Source organism: Polypterus senegalus, chromosome 15, assembly GCF_016835505.1.
Source record: "Polypterus senegalus isolate Bchr_013 chromosome 15, ASM1683550v1, whole genome shotgun sequence".
In the NCBI taxonomy this organism is placed as follows: domain Eukaryota; kingdom Metazoa; phylum Chordata; class Cladistia; order Polypteriformes; family Polypteridae; genus Polypterus; species Polypterus senegalus.
The window spans coordinates 112,645,140-112,668,140 of record NC_053168.1 but is presented as its reverse complement, the minus strand read 5'-3'; the positions used below and the strand labels follow the sequence as shown (position 1 = coordinate 112,668,140).

Sequence of the window (23,001 nt, the reverse complement as noted above, 5' to 3'; positions counted from 1 at the left end):
GCTTACGCCATGTTATAGTGCGAGTTCTACGCACGGCGTTATACATGAGGCCCCAGGTGTGAATAAATCACAATAGTCACAAATAACTGGGACCTCGTGTATAAACAGTGCGTACACACAAAAATGTTGCGTACTCCCATTTCCACGCTCAGATTGTGATGTAACCTAAACTTGGCATAAAGCCATGCACATTTTCACGCCAGCTAAATGCTTAGTGTACACAAGTTCTCTGCTTGGTTTTGCAAACTGGCGGCACCCAGCGTCAAAGCAGTGCTACTGTTCCTGTGTGGTTACCCTTTCTTTTTTAGATTTACATCCCTGACGCGGCTTTACCGTACACACTGAAATTAACCACATATTGTTTATTAGTTTAATGCATCTGATTGTAATTAACCTGTAACAATATATGAAATATCCAAACTGTTCCAAATACCATAATTGCTTTAGCGTTGTTCCTCTCAATGCACCACTCAGAATACTTATTCCACTGTATCTGAGTGTGGAATCACAGCGCTACAGCAGCTGATCGGAAAGAAAATTATCAGTATACAGCATCAAGCACAGGCTGTCTATTGAACTGCTCTCATATGACAAACGCTTCAGAGCCTTTCCTGTACTGACCTTGTAGTTCAGAAACGGTTTCTATAAACTATAACTATAAACTATAGAGCTATAAACGCACTCAATCAAGTGCTCCTTGTAGAACTGTACCTCACTGTAAACTTGCAATACAGTTATAATATTGCACAACCTGAGCGACTTTATAAAGCACATATTTACATATGATGACGATATCATTTTAAGATGAAATGCAGAAAAATATGTTTATTACATTATACAGATAAAATTAACATCATTTAAATAATCTTTATTGTTAATAATTAAACGTGAAGACACAGTGTTGCAACACTAATTAGTTCAGGGATTGTTCCTGCCTTGCGCTGTAATTCTTGCTTGGACTGGTGCAACACTGGAAGGACTGATGGATGGAATAATTAAACATGTACTACGAAGATATTTCAATGTTCCTTAAAATTTTTGAAGAATCAGCGTTCTAAGCTTACAGACGGCTTAACGTCTATTACAGAGCTGATTGTGTGGCGATTGGTTACTTGGAGAAAGAAAAGGAATTGGGGGTTAGTACGTTTGAAAGAGACTGCACTGCTACAATACATTATTTCATTGAAGGTCATGCACGGCGCAGCAAGCATCTTGCAGGAGGCAGGAACAATCTCTGGATGATGTGCCAGCTCGTCACTATCACTGTGCCACCGTTTTACCATGTTTAATAACGTGCTTTAACTCCTGTCATCATGCAAATTATATCAAGTATACATCTCAGTATTTGAGTTATTCAGAGAGCTGTAATGTCACGAATGTAATGGATTCTGTGTCCTGTCAGAGGAAGAGAAAGCCTGTTTATGGAGCACATAGAAGAACACATGCGATACAAAGCATTTAACATGCTAATTTAGTTACGATGGGATTTGAGAAACTAGTTAATTAAACGGAAAGTCTACGATGTTCTACTTTAATGACAAAAACTACATAATTAAAGTGGAAATCTCGAGATTAAAGTTGATATTTCGTGCTTTTTTTCCCCCCACGGTGTGCCTTTTTTCTTTTCTCTGTACCCTAATAAGCTTTCATATGACTCTCAGACGGTGGGCTACGACTCGCCTATGCACAGCGACTTTGATATCTGACTTTTTATTTCGGGCACTGTACAAATTTGTGAACTTGAGTTTTCGAGTTTCTCCGACATTCTATGTCAACTTCCTTTTGTTGTTTATACCACTGTTTAAACCAACAAATGGTATGTTTTTCCTTGCCTCCACTTGGTATTCACTGAAATTCTTCTATTTTCCCCCATGCTTTTGCCATTGCCTTTTCACAGAACACTGAGCTTAAGGGCTGTTTATATGGATTTGCATATTCAAAGAGGCGTAATTCTGGAAGGAGTTTGGGAGTAGCAGCAGGCGCGTGCTGGTGTGTCACTTTTCACGCTGGCCGGGATTTATGGAGAGGAAGAACGTGAAAGTTGGCATTTGCACAGATTAAGGCCTCTGGATTTTTTTTGTGTGTGTGCACATTTCCGCTTTTGTCTGTAAGCCATGTTTTAGTGTGAATTCTACGCACAGCGTTATGCATGAGGCCCATGAACTCTCTAGGCTTCAACAGCATGCATCTGCTCAAGAAAAAATGAGTCCTACAATGAATAAAGGTAAAATTCCAACATTTCAGCTGTTATACCTTCATCAGTGTTGTACTGGGGGGGAAAAAAAAATATGTAGAGAAGATATGTAAGTGTTGGAGAGGGGGATAGAGGAAATGAAAAGAGCAAATGCAAAGGTTTACAGTGAGAAGATTAAGGCTAACAGTAAAGGACGAGTTAGTCCTCCAAGTTCAAGAATGTGGTTTTCTTTTCTGTCTTTCTTCTGTATGACAACAAATGAACACACTGGCACTTCTTTGCTTTCACATTAGTATAAAATCCAGCTTATAATGTACAAGCTACAAACAGCAGGTTTAAAAACTGGTTGCCCAGGTGGTATTTGCACCAGTGCTGTGGTGTGGTGTGCTGCTGTTGCCAGTGGTCGGTTTCAGAGGAAATTTTGTAGAAATTACCACAAAAGTGAATTCACAGAATACAAACAGAAATTCTGTAAATAGGGTAAAGAGACAGACACAAACTAATGAATCCATTTTCTGCATCAGCTTCTCCCAGTCAGGACAGTAGAATATCACCCCTCAGCGTAATTAATTTCCCATAAAGGTTAACTGGCTATTATTCACCTACAGAATAAGAACTTGAAACAAGGTGACAAAGCAGACAGATGAAGTAAAGGCTGAGAATGTCAGAAGTAAAACCATCAAGCTCGGCAGTTTTCAAGCTAGAATATGGTAACTTATTTCTTACGATTTTTATTGACTTATTTAACTGTGCTCATTAATGCCTTGGGATACATTTATGCTGTTAAAGCAATTAAATATAATATAAGCTTATGAGACATAAATTAAAACTGTTTTACTGTACTAAGCAATGATAACAAAGACTGCATTTAATCAAAAGGCGCCACTGAAATTAAATAATTCACTGTTGGCTTAATTAGCATAACATTAATCCTTACAAATCAAATCTAAAGAGAAATATGAATTATTTTCAATACAAGAGACTGTACTAGTCAAATACTAAGGTTTATGATAACAGTACATAAACAGTATCAAATTGAATATATTTCTAGTTTTATTGGCCTTTAAATAAAAAAAAAACACAAATAAAATTAAAAACCTCAACATTTTAATACACGTATAACATAAATAAGAAATGTATATACAAATTAACAGATAACTGATTCACTGTAAAAGACACAAGTGAACACATTTTTGACTGCCTCAGTCCCCAGTGTGCCCAGACCCTGCAAAGAGGATCATAACAGCATGGACGCCTCACCACAGTGGGTTAAGATTATGTTGTCACACATCTATTTGTCTTCTGCATTTAAAACAGCAGGGAGACGTTTTGTCAGCAGTTTCTGGAAGCCGTTTCAAATCCATTAAGATAAAGCTTGACTGTAATTAGTGCTTGGGAATGCCAATAACCCTAAATTACCAGGTCATTCATAATAACATTTTCTGTCACAAAGAATGGAAGCTAGAATCGCACTCCCTCACACCTCATGCCTTTTCTCCCTCACCATGTACAAATTACACATATACTCATTTACATACTTCATTTCTGCTGTCTCGCTGGTACCTATTAAAGTGCCAATCATACTTAAGCAATAGGAAGATTATGTAAGAGAGAGAGGATTAGCAAATCAACCCAGCTGCCCTGCAAAGATAAGCACTGCCTGCTATCAGGGCACCATGACTTGAGTTATAACTTCCTAATAGGTTTTCACTTTATAACAAATATTATCAGCTTTTTCTTTTTTTTCATTCCATCTTTTTTATCAGTGTGGAAACTCATAGTAGACTGTGCACTGTCAAGATTTGCAGAATCATGGAACAATGCATGTTGCTTTGCGTAAGGCGAGGTATCCCGTCACCACATCCACTGGGAGCATCCTTATATAAGAGAACTCCTCAGAACTGCTAAACCGTAGCTTAGTCTGAGGGTCTGTGTAATTTGCCTACAAAAAGAAGAAAAACAACTTGTTATTAATTCTTTGAAAGCAAAAGAAAACAGAGACTAGGAAAGTACATCATTCTAAACACTGTAGTATAAAATATTTTGTGATACATTACAATGGAACTCTTGACAAACTATAACTCAAATACAGGGTGAGTCAAAATTATGCTAACACTAATGGTACTGCTATGTATATACTTATATACACTTTATGTGGATAATTTATGTGCTACATATGGTGCATGTGTTGAACATGATGGCGAACAGGTCGAGATATTCCTGTAAATCATCTTGCATATATGAAGTATGTTTTGGGAATAAATTGTTTCCGCCATTCAAATGTTAACATCATTTTGACTCACCCTGTATATGTGTGTGTGTCAGGGTGAAGAAACTGCATTGGCTAGCAGATCCATAATGGACCCATTTTCTCGCAGCATCAGTATACTGTAGTACCTGCAAAAGGCCAGTTTGTTTTTTTTTTTTTTCTTCATGGATGGCCCAGTAAGCCCAACAAGGTGTGTTCAAATATAAACTTACCAGAGTGCTTAAAAAAAACAAAAAAAAAAAAACACTATACACCACCAACAATTTGTCACTACCGGCTGACCCACTTTTTCTCAGTGGTAAGTAAGATGAATGAACCCAATAATTCCTTTGTTGTGCAGAGATCTATTGTAAATTTTTTATTCAATGGAAATGTGAAGCCTGGTGAAATTGAAGAGACTCAAAGCATGACTCAGTAATTAAATGCTCGATAGCAGAATGAACCACATATGCAGAGTATTACCCAAAGCAATTTGATCACAATATAATACAATTTTTTTTCTTCCAAAAGATGGTGATAAGCAATCTGAACTGTTCACCTCCTCCAAGGTGATGACCTGAATGTACAGAGACAACACTTCCAATAGTACTGCCTCATTCACTCACTAAACTAACAAAGTGTCAAATTAGAGGGTTGTTCAGTGCTTCCAAACCCAAGAAGAAAAAGATTACCAATGATGATGATGAAGTTGAAATTTATAACAATTACAGTTAAATGAGCAGCCAAATCTCTTTTGATAAAGTCTAATGAAGTTACAGATAGACAGCGATAGTATATATGGGGTAAACAACAAAAATCTCAGCAAAACTTTCAACTTTGTTTTGTAAGAAAATCTGGCTTATATTTGAAAATAATGCACTTGTTCTGGTAAAGTGACAAGGGGCAATTCCTCTTCGTCTGTTTGCTAAAATTAAATTTGTAGAAATTACAGGATATGCAAATAGCTTCTTATCAGCTGGAAATGGCAGTGTTATAAACAGGCTTCTCAATGTCAGCTGTCACCACACTTCAGCCGTCTTGTGCTAGGAATGTGACAAGAAAACCTTTATAAGGAAAATAGAAAGCATATCCAGCAGAAGTCAGTCTTAAATAATGACATTCAAATTTGGGTTGCTTTTGAAGGCAGCCATACTGAGACAGGCAGACTGCTCATCTATGTGAAGATGATGGACTAGCTAAGAAGAAGAACTGAGTTTAAATGCAAGTTTATGTGCCACCTAAAGCTTCATATCTACCACTATCAGGTTACATTTTAAACCAACATTCACATTGGAATTCCAATTCTTTATATTTTGTGCTTGTTATTTATAATATGTAATAAATGTGTAGCTTAACTCTTGCCTGTTGTTAACACTAATTGCCTGGTGTTATAAAAGGGAAGTGGGGAGGAAGTATGGTAATTGCATGGGATTTAAGACATTCTGGAAAAGCCTACATAACAGAGTATAAAGGGGAAAATCAGGACTCTGCCATCTTTGGTGTGTGGGACAACACACACACACACACACACACACACACACACACACACGCGTGATTCATGCAGAAACGAGCAGAATGTGAAACTCCACACTCATTGTCATGGAGGTGAGCGGCACTACCCACGGTGCACCCATAACAGCACATAGCAACTGCCATAAAAAAAAAGTGTTGGCAGACTAAAGGGTACTTAAAATCACCCCAAATTTATTTTCCCTGCAAGTAAGTATGGTGTTTCTATTTCAAAGCAACTCAAAGGCCATATTTCATAAACTGTAGTTTTTTGGGTTTTTTTTTTAAAACAAACAAAAAAAAAAAAACAACACCATAAACTGTGTATAAGAACAGAGCTAGCAATTTTACACTGTGAGCAATGTGAATATTTTTATTCAAAATAATGATTTCAGTATACCACATTAAAACAAAAACACAAAGGGTGCTACATATTTGATTATTATTAACATGCCTGAATGATACAAGTAAAAATCATCATTCTCATATGATAATTAATGTATGCAGTACTGGACTAGCCTTGTCTAGAAATGAATTCTAACATGTAACTGATTAGCAAAGTGCTGCAATATTTAAAACTGAACAGATCTAACAAAAAATAGAAAGTCCAAAAGCTTACTGCAACCTCTTCAGTTCTGTGACAGGCAATTAAGAGTAAGAGGCATAAATAGCTTTTTGAAAAAACAGATGCCACAGAATTAAGCTATTAAGTTATTAAATATGAAAAGAACTTTATCTGCTACTAGAATTAAAACAAGAGATAAAACTTAAACAGGGTGACTTCAAAAGGACAGTTAAATAGCATCCAATAACCAATAAGAAATACATGTGTGAGGTCATAAAATAAGAATAAAAGGCAAAAGGATAAGGCGGCAAGACTAGAATCAGAAAACAATGACTGTAAAGCAAAAAAACCAGTCAAATATAGCTTCATGCTATTTTCTGGTAACAATTATACTGTCTTCAATTAAGATTTTAACATAATCCAGAACATAGCAGTGTGAAATAACAGTGGAACAGGGCTGAGCATTATGGGCTTAAATTGATATTGCAACTATTTTGAACAAAAATGTGATACTTGATATATCTCAATATGTTCTCAAAATGCCTTAAAGATTGAAGATAGGCACCATATATAACATAAACCATATATATTTTCACACATCAGTTGTATAAAATACTAGCCGAAGTACTTGCCGTTGCCCAGATATACAGATTGGTATCGAAAAGAACCCCCCAAAATATTCACTTTTTTTTGCTTTAAAATCTTAAATAAAAACACACACAAAAAATATTTCTTCCTAGCTTAACTTACTCAATGCAACCTATAACATCCAAGTGAAAGATATCACAGCTACAGTTCAGAAAAAGTATAAAAAAATCAAAAACAAGACCTACTGAGATTAATAAAGGATCACCCCCACATGTCAGTATTTTGTTGAACCACCTTTTGCTTTATTGGCAGCCTTGAGTCTGTTGGGATACTTCTCTATCAGCTTTGCACATCTAGATTGTGTAACATTTGCCCCCCACTCTTCTTTACAGAACTGTTCAAGTTCGGTCAGATTGAATGGTGAGCGTTGGTGGACTGCTATCTTCAAATCTTTCCACAGATTTTCAGAGGGATTTAGGTCTGGGCTCTGACTGGGCCACACGAGGACATTCACTTTTTTCTCCTTCTGCCACTGTGTAGTCAATTTTGCTGTGTGCTTCGGGTCGTTGTCGTGTTACAAGGTGAACATTCTGCCCATCTTCAACTTTCTGGCAGAGGGTAGCAGGTTTTCCTCAAGAATTTGACGTTATTTTGCCCCATACGTTTTTCCTTCTACCCTAATAAGAGCCTCAGGCCCTGCGACAGAGAAACGCCCCCACAACAGGATGCTGCCACCTCCATGCTTTACTGTAGGTATGGTGTGTTGTGGATGGCCGAAAAGGAAGAAAGGACCTTTTTCCACTTGGCATCAGAATCTTCAAAGTGTATTCTGGCAAAGCTCAAACGAGCCTTAATGTGGCCTTTCTTGAGAAATGGATTTTTCCTTGCGACCCTCCCGAACAAGCCACAATTGTGGAGCGCTCGTGAAATTGTTGTCACATGTACACAATGACCACTCTTTGCCATAAACTTCTGTAACTCCTTCAAAGAGGGGATTCGCATCTTGGTAGCCTCTCTTACCAGTTTCCTCCTTGCTCTTCCATCCAGTTTGGAGGGACGGCCGGATCCAGGGAGGTTCCTAATAGTACCAAACACTTGCTACTTCTTTATGATGGACTTTACTGTGCTGCTTGGGAGTGATAAAGCCTTCGAGATGTTTTTGTATCCATCTCCTGCCTCATGTCTGTTCACAACTCTATCCCTGAGACCTTTTGAAAGTGGCTTGCCACTCATACTCAGTTGTTTGCTGTCAGTTGCACTACCAAGCAAGGGAATGAATGGTCCAGTAACTGCTTCGCTAATCACACTGATTACATCTGATCACAGGTGGAAGGAAGCCAGTAACCATGGTCTGCAATGGAAATGGTGGGCACTTACACCTGATTGAGTTTAGGAGGGAGATCATCCTTAATTCATCTCAGTATTTCTTGTTTTTGATTTTTCAAAATTCTTCTGAACTGTAGCTGTGATATCTTTCACTTGGATGTCATAAATTGCATTGAGTAAGTAAAGCTTGAAAAAAATATTGCTTTGTGTGTTTTCATTTAAGGCTGTAAAGCAAAAAAATTGGGAATATTCCAAAGGGAGGTTCTTTTCTGTACCCACTGTATACTGCCCAAACAAATTAAAGAAGAACTTTGTAATCAGAGTATAGCATCAAGTCAATGAAACTTCTGGGATACTGATCTGGTCAGTTAAGTAGCATAGGGGATTGTTAATCAGTTTCAGTTGCTTTGGTGTTCGTGATATTAACAACAGGTGTACTAGAGGGACAACAATGAGATGACCCCAAAAACAGGAATGGTTTAACAGGAGGCGGCCACTGACATTTTTCCCTGCTCATCTTTTCTGACTGTTTATTCACTAGTTTTGCATTTGGCTATGGTCAGTGTCACTACTGGTAGCATGAGGCGATACCTGGACCCTACAGAGGTTGCACAGGTAGTCCAAATTCTCCAGGATGTACCATTAATATGTGCCATTGCCAGAAGGTTTGCTGTGTCTCCCAGCACAGACTCAAGGGCATGAAGGAGATTCCAGGAGACAGGCAGTTACTCTAAGGGAGCTGGACAGGGCCGTGGAAGGTCCTTAACCCATCAGCAGGAACAGTATCCGCTCCTTTGAGCAAGGAGGAACAGAATGACTTCCAGCAGGCCACTGGGGTGAATAACTCTGACCAAAGAATCAGAAACAGACTTCATGAGGGTGGCCTGAGGGCCCAATGCTCACTGCCTGGCACAGAGGAGCTCGATTGGTATTTTCCATAGAACACCAGAATTGCCAGGTCCATTGCTGGCGCCCTGTGCTTTTCACAGATGGAAGCAGGTTCACCCTGAGAACATGTGACATACATGAAAGGTCTGGAGAAGCCATGGAGAACGTTATGCTGCCTGTAACATCGTTCCGTTCAGCATGAGTGGTTTGGTGGTGGGTCAGTGATTATCTGGGGAGACATATCCATGGAGGGACGCACAGACCTCTACAGGCCAGACAACGGCACCTTGACTGCCATTAGGTATCGGGATGAAATCCTTGGACCCATTGTCAGACCCTATGCTGGTGCAGTGGGACATGGATTCCTCTTGGTGCATGACAATGCCTGGCCTCATGTGGCAAGAGTATGAAGGCAGTTCCTGGAGGATGAAGAAATTGATACCATTGACTGGCCCCTACCCTATGCTCGCCTGACCTAAATCCAATAGAACACCTCTGGGACATTATGTTTCGGTCCAGACCTAGTTGCACCTCAGACTGTCCAGGAACTCAGTGATGCTCTGGTCCAGATCTGGGACACCATCTGTCATCTCATTTGGAGCATGAACCCCAATGCTGTCAGGCATGTATACAATAATTTCAGTAACTCTTGCTGCATTGTAACCAGGAACACAGTAATGTCTGATTCTCTTAGTTGAAGGTGGAAGTGTTTAAACTATGAAGAAAAGCCGAAAAAGCAGAGGTTAATGATTCTCCTTTGTGTTACACCAAACTTCCAGTCTCACTCAACACCCCCTCCAAAAGCACTCAATAATTATTTTTATATTGCAGCAGATGTAGGCAGTATGTGGCATTGTCCAAGTAACTAATGTTAAACTCTAGTCATTTTGTCCGCTACTCTGGCTTCAGTCGGTTTCAATGTTTCACTTGCTCTGAGCCAACAGGTGGCACTGATGAGCAAACTGTAGCACACGCGAGTTTGGAAAAACTGGGACCCTGAGGGTCAAAATGTTGGGTTTCAAAGTAGTTTGTCAATCAGTAAACAGTGCTGTTTCTCACTCTCCATCTGAATGTTTTATATAAGGAAAGACAAAACTCTTAATTCATTACCCCTCAAACCCCAGATTGTAATACTAAACTAAACTCAATATGAAAATACAATCACCTGTAATTCAGTTTACTCCATAACAGATTAAAAAAAAAACTTGACAAAAGAAAAAAAAACTAAGAAAACTGCTGTTTTTATTTCTGCTTGTAACATTTTAGCAGTGTAGAATGCATGAAATGAAGGCTCACACAATGCACAGACTTCTCACCTCTTGTGAGATGTGAATTACTGGCTAGTGTAGTTATTTAACACTGACAAAGTTTTCTGAGTACAAGTATGCAAAAGTGTGTTTTGCAATATGGTAGTCACTGCAGTTCTTACCCACTACGCTTTTTACACTCAAACACTATGGAACAGAACAGCACACATTTTATGGAACTGCTTAGCAAGGACCCATTTTGCCAGGGAAGCAGAAGAGCACATTGCAGGCACTGTATGTGCCAGGATGACCTTTTCATAAGCAGTAACATGTTTTGTCTTCAGATGCTGTAAATTTTGAACGATCATCCTGAAAAAAATCAAACAATTTCCAAATAGTGGTGCTAACCCTGCCTTTTCTAAATGCTTTTTCTGATCCTCGCTCCATTTTTTTCACACTTAACACCACCAGGCTACATGAGCGGGGTGAATGGTAGACACATTTAGAAAGAACAATAGAGATTGTGTGAATTATACTTAATGATAAGAAAAAGTTGCAAAAAATTAAAACAAAAGTGCAACACAACAATATTGACTTTTGCATACTAATTTTAATTAAATAATAAATTAAAAATACAGTACTGCACAGCCCTACAGTGGAGGCAGTTTTATTGTACATTAATAATGTATGGAAATTTAATTAAGCTCAAGTTCAGGGAACAATACTAACTTTTAAAAGTGTTTGCCAGACTTGGCAAGCTGGCATCGGCTGGTTGGTTGCCAAACATGATATGGCCGCCACTTTTAACAGCCTATACAATGGAACGTCGGTTCACGAACGTCTTGGTTCACGACCAAAACGGTCGCCAAACTTTTGCCTCGGTTCACGACCACACACTCGGTATACGAACAAGCCAGTTTCCCTTTCGGTTTGTGCGTGCCGATGATTTCCGCTCATGTTGCATTGTTCTCGGTCAGATGTGCCTGCCTGCTGCTGAGAGAGAGGGGGAGGGGGAGGGTGCTGCACGTGCGGATTTTTCAAAAGTTCATTTTTCAGTTCATAGCGTGATTTGTTGCAATGTTACTTTTCTATTTTTTCAAATGTTCCTTTTTTTTCCCCGCTGTGCTTAAAACTCATTTTAAAAAAAGTGTAAGGCTAATAGCGTGATCTCCTGCACTGTTACTTTTTTGGTTGCTTGTGGTTGGTTTTTAAATTAAAGTTCGGATTTGTTCAAATGTTCCCCTCTGTTCAGAGAGAGAGAGCGAGCGTGTGCTGCTAAAAGAGGGGGAGGGTGTGTGCTACAGAGAGAGAGAGCGAGCGCGAGCGAGCCTGCTCATGTAGCTGAGCAGGGAGTCTGGGTGTTTTGTGTCAGTGTTATTCAATGTTTTTACATTAGTTTACTATTACACTGTGCATTCTATCATGTAATTAACTATATTTGTGCTTAAACTTTACATATATTTACATATTTACATATATATTTACATACAGTTCGTATGGTCTGGAACAGATTAATTGTATTTACATACAATCCTAAGGGGGAAATTGCTTCAGTTCACGACCAACTCGGTTTACGACCAGAGTTTTGGAATGAATTATGGTCCTGAACCGAGGTTCCACTGTATTTAGAGCAATTAAAGTGCTATAAAATATGTCAGCTTAATAAGTAAAACCATAGCATAAAAGTATGTTTAGTTCCTTTATTATATAAATTATTTTACTCGTTACTTAACACTTCATACTGAAATGTTGTAATCACTTAACATGTCAGGAATAAATAAATCTACAGTATACATGATATATAATATGTCACACTGTCAGCCCATGATACCAAATACCACTGGCAGAGCAGTTATTATCACTGCTTGTTTGCTCATCCATTCTCTCTCTTTCAAATTCTGGTTTCTTGCTCAATATTGTTATTTTTAAAATCACAAGCTACTGCGCATTTCATTTACTTAAAGTACATTGAATATGATTCAAATATGATTCCATTACATTATATAATTTTGCTTTAATTAATACTGTGCACCAGCAAATTAAAATAAAATTTTTAATCAAGCCTAACAATTACCAGTGTTGGCCTCAGTAAACTGTTCTTGAACCCAACAAAATGAAAAGATTTTCCTACTTTTGAGAGTATTGCCGTTATTTAAAGGTTTTTTTTTTCTCATTGATTAAAAGAAAAGCTACACTGAACAATCTTATTACTTTCTACAAACTTCCATGGGGCACAAACATTTGGAGTAAACATCTCTTATTGGTTTATATACATACAGGGATTGTTTACTTCTGGACACAACCAGCTCGTAAACACCTGCATGGTGGCCAGTCATTACACTATTTATTTTTTATTTTGCTTTACCAGTATAAATGAAAGCCTGAAAGTGCTGTAGACATGTGTGCAGCTTACATTTTTCTTTTAACCACAAAATTGACTAGCAATTGACAAGTTATTCACCAATCAGCCAATAACACACATTAAGCAAAACCAGCCAGGTCTGTTCCACTGCAGAGAAACCAGTGCATCATGCTGCCGTTGACACTGTTGGCAACTAAAGGCCAAGAACTGGTTGCCAATAGTCTCAACCTGGTTTCAAATGGCAACTGTTATGTCTAGCCCTGGAAAGGAGTATTTCCTCAAAGGCAAGAATCATTTATATATATAAAAAAAAAAAAAAACTTTTCTAAGCTAGAATTGCATTATCGACAGAGTAAATCAACCTTTAGCATCAAAATATAATATACAGAAACAAAACTTAACTCACCAGAAGTCCAGAAATGTCAGAGTACTTCTTAGTTGGTTTAAATGAGGGTGGAGCATCAATATTATAATCTGCAAGTTTAAAAGATATAATAGGTGAAAGGAGAACTATTTACATTTAAAAACATAATCTACATAGTTGTTTAAAACAATGAATTATCAACAAATATAAACAAAAATCACAGTGAATTATAACTACAATACAACCTAAGGAGGAAAATGTAAAACAAACATCAATTCGCCCATTTCTAAACTATGTTAAATTTCATATAGAGACAGGGCTTGTTAGGTAATAGATTTCAATATATGTTTATTTCAAGTAATATTAGATCATATTTTGTATTCCTTTCTCATTCCTCTCCGTATTTCACAAATATTGCTACATACTATAGACCAAGTGGCAAGAAAATCTACAGTATATCTACCTGCTTTTCAGCACTGGCAATCTCAAATACTGAAAAGAATTTAGGTACAGTAAGAACACTAATTGATAATGGCCTACAGATAAACTACACGATTCTATTTCACCATTCACCTTGAAATGTGAAGCAAGTCAATATGTCTAAGAAACTAATGGATTTTTCACTGTAATATGTAGTGGGGTCACTTCTAAAATTACTGACCGATTTTCTAGCTTTAATTCTAAAATTAAACTGCCAATAACACGGATCACGATCTAGACCTGAATAAAAACAGGTATTGACATTCATTTTACTTAACATCTGTTAGTAAACTGGTTGTGCTGCTGGCGGCACCGTACCTTTATTAAACATGATGCCATTTTGGTTTGAATCAAGCTTCAAATTTTGTTTATCATTTTCTTTCTTCCTGTGAAAATTTCCATTAATTTTGCATGGAAAAAAAATTAAATCATAGTTCGCATTTAACAGCTAACATTTACAGGCATTATTATTTTTCAAGTTACCATTACTACTTGGTTCACTCTGGACAAAAAATATTTTGCTTCCTGATCACTTTTGGGCATATCTTATAGATGTAGTCCTGCTGATTACAAAAAACACCTTTAAATGATCCTATCAAGTACAGGTTTATTGCAATCATCTACTGTATTTTTGTGGTTTTATGTCATATTAATAATAATACATTTTACTTATTTGTAGGCACCTTTCTAAACACTCAAGGACACCGAACAATAGATAAAACACAGATTATAAACAAAAGTAAAATATAAAAGTTAAAATCAGTCAGAGCAATTGTAATCAAAGAGAAAAACAAGTCTTAAACAAATGAGTTTTAAGTTTATTTTTGAAAAGTGAAAATGATTCAATATTTCTAAGCTCAGGTGGTTGAGAGTTCCAAAGCTTTGCTCCCCATAGCAGTAAGACGGATGAAGGGGACAGTCAAGTGGATGGAAATAGAGGACCCAAGGGTACGGGAGGGAATGGCAACATGGAGGAGGTCAGACAGATATGGAGGGGCAAGGTTGTGGATAGCCTTAAATGTTAGTAGGAGAATTCTGAATTGAATTCGGAACTGAACTGGAAGCCAATGAAGCTGCTGCAAAATGGGAGTGATATGGTGAATAGAAGGGGTTCTAGTAATGATGGGGGCAGCTGAATTCTGGACCAGTTGAAGCTTATAAAGAGATTTGCGAGAAAAACCAAAGAAGAGGGAATTGCAATAATCCAGACAAGGTGACAAGGTTATGAACAAGGACAGCAGTGGTGTGGGGAGTGAGGGAGGGGTAAATACGATTAATGTTACGCAAGTGGAAATATGCAGACCGGGAGATGTTATTGATGTGGGGCTGAAAGGATAAAGTACTGTCAAAGATGACACCCAGACTCTTAACCTGTGGGGAAGGGAAGACAGAAGACAGATAGATGTATATAACAACAACAAAAGTAACCTTTTGGGTGATCTAAAAGTAGTGGCTCTGCGACTAGGATTGCAGTTTGGATATCCCAAGTGTGGTTGTTTAATTAGCAAATGGACTGCAGTGCTCAAGAGTTTCATAATATTAAAAAGAACTGGCTCCTTTGTAAATATTTGGTTCCAGGGCAGAAAGTCATGGATATCTGTCAATCTGACAATGACACGGTCTGTCCATTTTTCCATCTCCATCACTCTCACTCCTGTGTGTATGCTGGAGAGAGAGCAGACCAATTCGAAAAAGGCACACACAAGCAGGCACGATGGGCAAGGGAATTGCCCCCCAGGCACAGTGGGTTGGTTTCAATGGGGATGTCTTGCCATTCTCTTCTCTGATTGCTGAAGGGTCCATTGCTGTTCAAAGTGATGAACTCCATTTATTAACCGTCACCAAAGCATGTAGTCAGGCTGCATATGTGGAATGGAGCAGGCCTTGAGAGAACTCTTCAAGTAGCCCTTCCAGCATTTCTTTGGTCCAAACTGAGGTTGGGATCCTTCAGCAAGTTCGCCATACAGGACCATCCAGGGGAAGTGGAGACTCAACCATGTTGATAACATGCCTGTTCCAACAAAGGACACAGCTGAGCAGTATGCCGTCAATGCTAGTTGATTAGCAGCATTCAAGAATTTTAGTGTGTTGAACTCTGTAATCCCAAGTGATACCCAAGATCATCTGAAGGCAGCAGATATGGAATGCTTCTAGTGTGCAGATTTGCTTATGGTAGGAAGTCCAGGACTCGTATCCACAAAGGAGTGTTGATATATGTACCGAATGTTGATATATGTACCGAATGATATACCACAACCTTGGTTGCCAAATGGTGATTTTGGTTACGAAAGACATGCTTGCATAGGCAGCCAAACGCAGAGGAAGCTAGTCGGAGGCAGTTCGCAATCTCCTCAGTTACAGGAACATCATTAGATATTATGCTTCCAAGGTAGGGGGAAGGATTGTGTGTTCTCCTGTCTTGACATCCACTGGAGGATCTGTGTGCTAGAAGGCAGTCTGAAGGGTCAGTGTCCTGGAGGTACTGATTTTCTGGCCCATCCAGGAATAGGATGAATGTAAAGACTCAAAGGTCCTCTGAGGACTTTCTGGGTGAACAGCTATGCCGGCAACATCATCAGCATAATGGAGCTCTTTGATGACTGTCAAGGAGGTTTACAAGTGGACCGACAATCTTCGGAGGTTGATCACAATGCCATCCAGTCTGTAATGGATCCGCACTCCATCAGTGGCATCCAACGCATTTCTGGAGAGAAGAGTGACAGAGACAAAGTAAATGATGAAAAGCACCGGAAGCCAGGATACAACCTTGCTTGACAGCAACAGTGATTTCAAAGGGAGCCAATGTTTCCCCGCCAACAAGGATCCACAGCCTTATTTCATCATGGAAGAGATGGAACATAGTGAGGAATTTCAGGGGACATCCAAATTTACAGAGTACTTCCCAAAGCATTCTCATGGTTGATGGTGTTGAATACTTTCAGCAGGTTGATGAAGGCAAAGCAAGCTCCAAGTCTTCTCTAGGAGTTGGCAGATGATGAAGATCATATCTGTAGTGCTGTGTTTGGGACAAAAGCCAGCTTGTGACTCCTGAAGTACTGTGAGGAAGTAGCCGGAGAAGCATCACATGGCCAAGGCCTTTCCTAGTAATATCCTGCAGTGAAATACCAAGGCTATTGCCATGATTTTGTTGTACTAAGATTCTGTTGGTAATATGTGACTAAAAATAAAGTTGTGGGGCACCCTTAAAAGAATTAATTTAATTCAATTAAAATGCATAGATTCTTTAAAGAGAAACTTCTAATCAGCTTAGCTATAGAAAGAAAATAACACATCATATAAAAGCTGATTCAAGTATGCAGGTGTGCAGTGTGTATATATATATATATATATATATATATATATATATATATATATATATATGTTTTTTTAAATCTGTAATGGTGTTATTAGTTTTACAGCCTGTGACTGCCTCATGCTGTTTTATTTTCAGATATGGACTATCACTGACGAGCACTACAAATTACAATCAGCTGGATAGAATTGTTCTACCACTATTCATTTCTTAGTGAAAAATGTACATAACTGTACAGTAGTTTTCTATACATAAAATAAAAATGTATATAAAAAGAAATTTGTGCGTACAAGATATATATATTTTTTTTAACCATTCACCATTACTTAATGTACATTATAAAATATTACCAAGTAATTTTGTCCCCTGCTTGTCCCGTTTCAAAAGAAAGATCTAATCTGGAAAGTGCCCTTTTACCTTTACACAATTAAAGGACAGATCAGCATCTTTAAATCAGTTGAAATTTGCAAAACTATTACTTCCGTCAATGTACTAGATTATTTTTAATAAATGATTGTGCCCTTTTTTAAAAAATTACTAAACATTTTAAGATACATCTCCCAATAAAAAATAATCTATACTAATGACATTAAATGTTAATTTTAATAAATTTACAACAATGTCACACAGAAAGATAGATAGAAATTCATAAAAGTAAACATGTAATTCTCTTCATTTTCTTCATCAGGTATCTATTGATCCTTTTTTTCCTGAAATCACATTATCCTGTATAGTGAAGCAACAACCTGTGGCCTACCCCAGCAGCAAGAAAGCGCATCTGGCAGATATTGAAAGGAAATTGACACTGGTGCTCCAGATGCCCCCTGGTGTTTATCTTATGCATGCATAACCATTTCAGACTTAATAACTACATCCAAACTCCAACACTGTAGACCTACAGTAGATATTAACTTTATAAGAAGGTATATTTAACATAAAAACAAGTGTGAAAATTTAAATAATTTAAAACATGCAAGTAACTCTTAATTTTGCCGCCATGCAACATGGTTACTAGTAATTTTCCTTGGAGTTGCATGCCACTTCTATTTTTTTTCTTTCACATATCAAGAATGTATTGTGTATACGAGGGAAAACTCTGTGACAGAGATAAAATATCAACTGAATGCATTCACTAATTTTAGGCTTCACTGGATGTGATTAGAACACTTTCATAGTATTGTCCATCTCTGTGTGTAAAGATTTAAAACAGTGTACATGAAAGCTCAAAAACATATTCCTTATTCTGCACGAAACTTCACATAATTATTAGCATTGCAAAATGCTAGAAGTCAATTGATTTTGTAAAAAATCACTCCAGATAATTTTGCACTACAGCAATAACTACAAGGTGCGCACAAAGTCCGTATACCCCTATCTTTTGGAGAATTGTGAAAACACGTTTCAATTGCGGGAGCTGTGACAATCGCACACTCGTCACAGAACATAACCTTTTCCTTCTCAGCATTTGTTGGAAATTGGTGCAGCATCAGATCACAAGCTTCCTGACATCTGTCCAAGTCGGCATCTAATAACTCATTAACGTGCAATGGACGGCAACATTTCATTTGCAAGTCCTGTTTGATGTGTTTTCGCATTGTCGATTCGGCTATTCCCAACTTAGCAGCACGTTTATGAGTGAATTTCATTGGGGAATGCTGGACAAACTCTGCCACATCTGCACACGTTTCATGCCTTGTGGATGGTCTTCCACTTCGCGGCGCATCTCGGACACTTCCCGTTGCAATAGCCTTCTTCTCCCACTGCAACAACTTCCTCTTTGTCGGCGATGCTTTCCCAAAACGAACAACAAAGTCATCCATGACGTTTTAGATCTATTTCCCAGTAACAGGCATCTCATGAACTCACACAGTGGCCACCAAATGCTCCTGGATCGTGAAAACGCTTGTGTCACCCATCGCTTCGTCTTGGAACGACCGCCACGTTATTGCGATTTCTTGAATGGCAGCACCAGACAGGATGTCGGAAACACACCTCGAAATACCGGGAAGACTTGGTACACATACATACATATATACACACACACACACACACATACAGTGGGTACGGAAAGTATTCAGACCCCCTTCAATTTTTCACTCTGTTATATTGCAGCCATTTGCTAAAATCATTTAAATTATTTTTTTTCCTCATTAATGTACACACAGCACCGAATATTAACAGACAAAAAGAAAAAGAATTTTTTAAAGTTTTGCAGATTTATTAAAAAAGAAAAACTGAAATATCACAAGGTCCTAAGTATTCAGACCCTTTGCTATGACACTCATATATTTAACTCAGGTGCTTTCCATTTCCTCTGATCATCCTTCAGATCACTTTCATTTGAGTCCAGCTGTGTTTGATTATACTGATTGGACTTGATTAGGAAAGCCACACACCTGTCTATATAAGACCTTACAGCTTACAATGCATGTCAGAGCAAATGAAAATCATGAGGTCAAAGGAACTGCCTGAAAAGCTCAGAGACAGAATTGTGGCAAGGCACAGATCTGGCCAAGGTTACAAAAAATTTCTGCTGCAATTAAGGTTCCCAAAAGCACAGTAGCCTCCATAATCCTTAAATGGAAGACGTTTGGGACGACCAGAACCCTTCCTAGAGCTGGCCGTCCGGCCAAGCTGAGCTACCGGGGGAGAAGAGCCTTGGTGAAAGAGGTAAAGAAGAACCCAAAGATCACTTTGGCTGAGCTCCAGAGATGCAGTCAGGAGATGGGAGAAAGTTGTAGAAAGTCAACCATCACTGCAGCCCTCCACCAGTCAGGACTTTATGGCAGAGTGGCCTGTCGGAAGCCTCTCCTCAGTGCAAGACACAGGACAGCCCACGTGGAGTTTGCTGAAAGACACCTGAAGGACTCTGAGATGGTGAGAAATAAGATTCTCTGGTCTGATGAGACCAAGATAGAACTTTTTGGCCTTAATTCTAAGCGGTATGTGTGGAGACAACCAGACACTGCTCATCACTTGAGGTCCTCTGTGGAGAGAGGAGAACCTTCCAGTAGGACAACCATCTCTGCCGCAATCCACCAATCAGGCCTGTATGGTAGAATGGTAGAGTGGCCAGAGAGAAGCCACTCCTTAGTAAAAGGCACATGGCAGCCCACCTGGAGTTTGCCAAAAGGCACCTGAAGAATTCTCAGACCATGAGAAACAAAATTCTCTGGTCTGATCAGACAAAGATTGGACTCTTTGGTGTTAATGCCAGGTGTCACGTTTGGAGGAAACCAGGCATCGCTCATCACCAGGCCAATACCATCCCTACAGTGAAGCATGGTGGTGGCAACATCATACTGTGGGGACGTTTTTCATCGGCAGGAACTGGGAGACTAGTCAGGATAAAGGGAAAGATGACTGCAGCAATGTACAGAGACATCCTGGATGAAAACCTGCTCCAGAGCGCTCTTGACCTCAGATTGGGGTGACGGTCCATCTTTCAGCAGGACAACGACCCTAAGCACACAGCCAAGATATCAAAGGAGTGGCTTCAGGACAACTCTGTCAATGTCCTTGAGTGGCCCAGCCAGAGCCCCGACTTGAATCCGATTGAACATCTCTCCCGACTTGAATCCGATTGAACATCTCTGGAGAGATCTTAAAATGGCTGTGCACCAACGCTTCCCATCCAACCTGATGGAGCTTGAGAGATGCTGCAAAGAGGAATGGGGAAACTGGCCAAGGATAGGTGTGCCAAGCTTGTGGCATTATATTCAAAAAGACTTGAGTCTGTAATTGCTGCCAAAGGTGCATTGGCAAAGTATTGAGCAAATGCTGTGAATACTTATGTACATGTGATTTCTCAGTTTTTTTTTTTTATCTATCTATATCGATATATACCTATATCTCTCTATCCGTGCAAGAAATGAGTATTGAAACTACCTTGGAAAACATGCAATCAACGAGGCCATTAAACGGATCTCAAGAGAGGTCTTCTAGGTTGGAAAAAAAGCGCTTGGCTGCCAAAACCAGGCCATTAAACGAATCTCAACAAGAAACGACTTCTTTTTTTTTTATTATTATATTTTTATTAATTTTATTGCAATCCGTACAAATCAATCAAGTTTTTACAAAAAGAAAAAATTGAGATAAGGAACGATTTCTACGTTAGAAAAAAACGATTCGCTGCCAAAATCAGGTGGTTAAACGAATCTAAAGAAGACAGGATTTCTAGATTGGGAAAAGGACAATTGGCTGCCGAAACCAGGTGGTTAAAAGAATCTGAAAAAGACAGAACGTCTAGATTGGAAAAACCACGATCCGCTGCCGAAACTAGCCGGTTAGTTTTTAATAAATTTGCAAAAACCTCAAGTAAACTTTTTTCACGTTGTCATTAGGGGGTGTTGTGTGTAGAATTCTGAGGAAAAAAATTAATTTAATCCATTTTGGAATAAGGCTGCAACATAACAAAATGTGGAAAACGTGATGCGCTGTGAATACTTCCCAGATGCACTGTGTATATATTATTATATATAGTGTACATCATAAATAACAACAAAACATTTTATTTATATTGTACCTTTCCCATGCGAAAAGCACTATTAATGTATTTAACCACAGCATATGAAGCTATCTTAACAATATTTGTAAAATAAGTAAATTATGAAACACTACCTAAATAAAGGGCAAAAACTGCATAATATTCTAGTACTTAACATGTTGTCCATCATTATTTTATAGTACTACACTGATCCTTCTTAGCACAGAACGTACAAGTTCACTGCATTCTATCACATCTATCCTGTTCCACTCCTGCAGGATGACCTTCTCGAGTGCCACGAAGTTTGAATGGGAGCGGTACACATCAGGTCATGAAAAAAAAACAACATAGATTTTCAATAGTGTTGAGGTCAAATGACACACTCTGGCAGTTTGTTCTTCCTTAATACTGAAGCAGTGGCCTTGGAAGAAAATTTGGGGATCATTGTCATATTGAAAAATTGCTGACAACACAGAGTGTGAAGAGAATGTACAATGTTTTCTTTACATATTTTTCAGTACATCTGAGAATTCACAATGCTGTTGATGAAGTACAGCTCTCCTACATTTTCAGCACTCATACATATACATATCTGCTTCCCTGTGGAAACCACGCATTTCTCACTGTACTCTTAACCCCTGGCAATGCCACAAATTTTAGGCACAAATAGATCCAAAGAAGGTTGTTTCTTGCTTCATTAGTCCAGAAAATATACAACAAAAAGTCTTCACCTTTGTTAATATTAGGGCTGGGTATTGGCACTGATATCCCAATTTGATTCAATTCTGATTCACAATGCCCCAATTCGATTCGATATTATTTTTATCTTGACTGAATAGCATATACTGATATATTTGTAGGGGTTCCTTTTTAGAGATTAGTTAACCATGCATAAATAATATATGATGTGACAAATTTTAGTAACACTTTATTTAAAGGGTGTCTGCATAGTGATTTCATGACATATGCATAAGCACAGAATGACATTTAAGATGAAATACTTGACTAGTAATGAACAGCTAACATCAGCATTTGGAAGATGTGGAACAAAATATCATTACTCTTTAAAAAAGAAAAAAAACCACTATCTCAGCACTGCACTCATTCAAAATTCACCATAATTTAACAAACGTGTATCGCCACGTCAGAGTCCACACACATTATGGGGGGCTCCTTGTTTTAATACAATGCAATGGCATCTACTTTGTAAAACAATTTAATCAGCTTGTGAATTATGTTATTATAAAATAATCAAATATTACTTCTTAAATAATAAATCTTACTCAATAACCTATTCATGTGTTATGAATCTCCATTTAGACACACTTCAACTAAACTGTTAGCCACATTTATTCCCCTATTGTATATTTAAAATAATCTTGAATTAGTCAAAATTAAACATACAGTAGGACGATTCCTGTGTTTCTATAA

General features: G+C 38.3%; 1 protein-coding gene across 1 annotated transcript in view; it reads right to left on the bottom strand.

The window, feature by feature from the left end:
- Positions 1–2,900: 2,900 nt before the first annotated feature.
- ino80c (INO80 complex subunit C) overlaps positions 2,901–23,001 on the bottom strand; it is a 49,931-nt gene continuing 29,830 nt past the window's right edge. Inside the window, exons 4-5 of the mRNA XM_039737097.1 lie at positions 13,334–13,401; positions 2,901–4,136 (exon numbers count right to left, since the gene is read on the bottom strand). Coding sequence (XP_039593031.1) covers positions 4,005–4,136; positions 13,334–13,401 — 200 coding nt within the window. The 3' untranslated portion in view covers positions 2,901–4,004. The remainder of the gene's footprint in view (positions 4,137–13,333; positions 13,402–23,001) is intronic.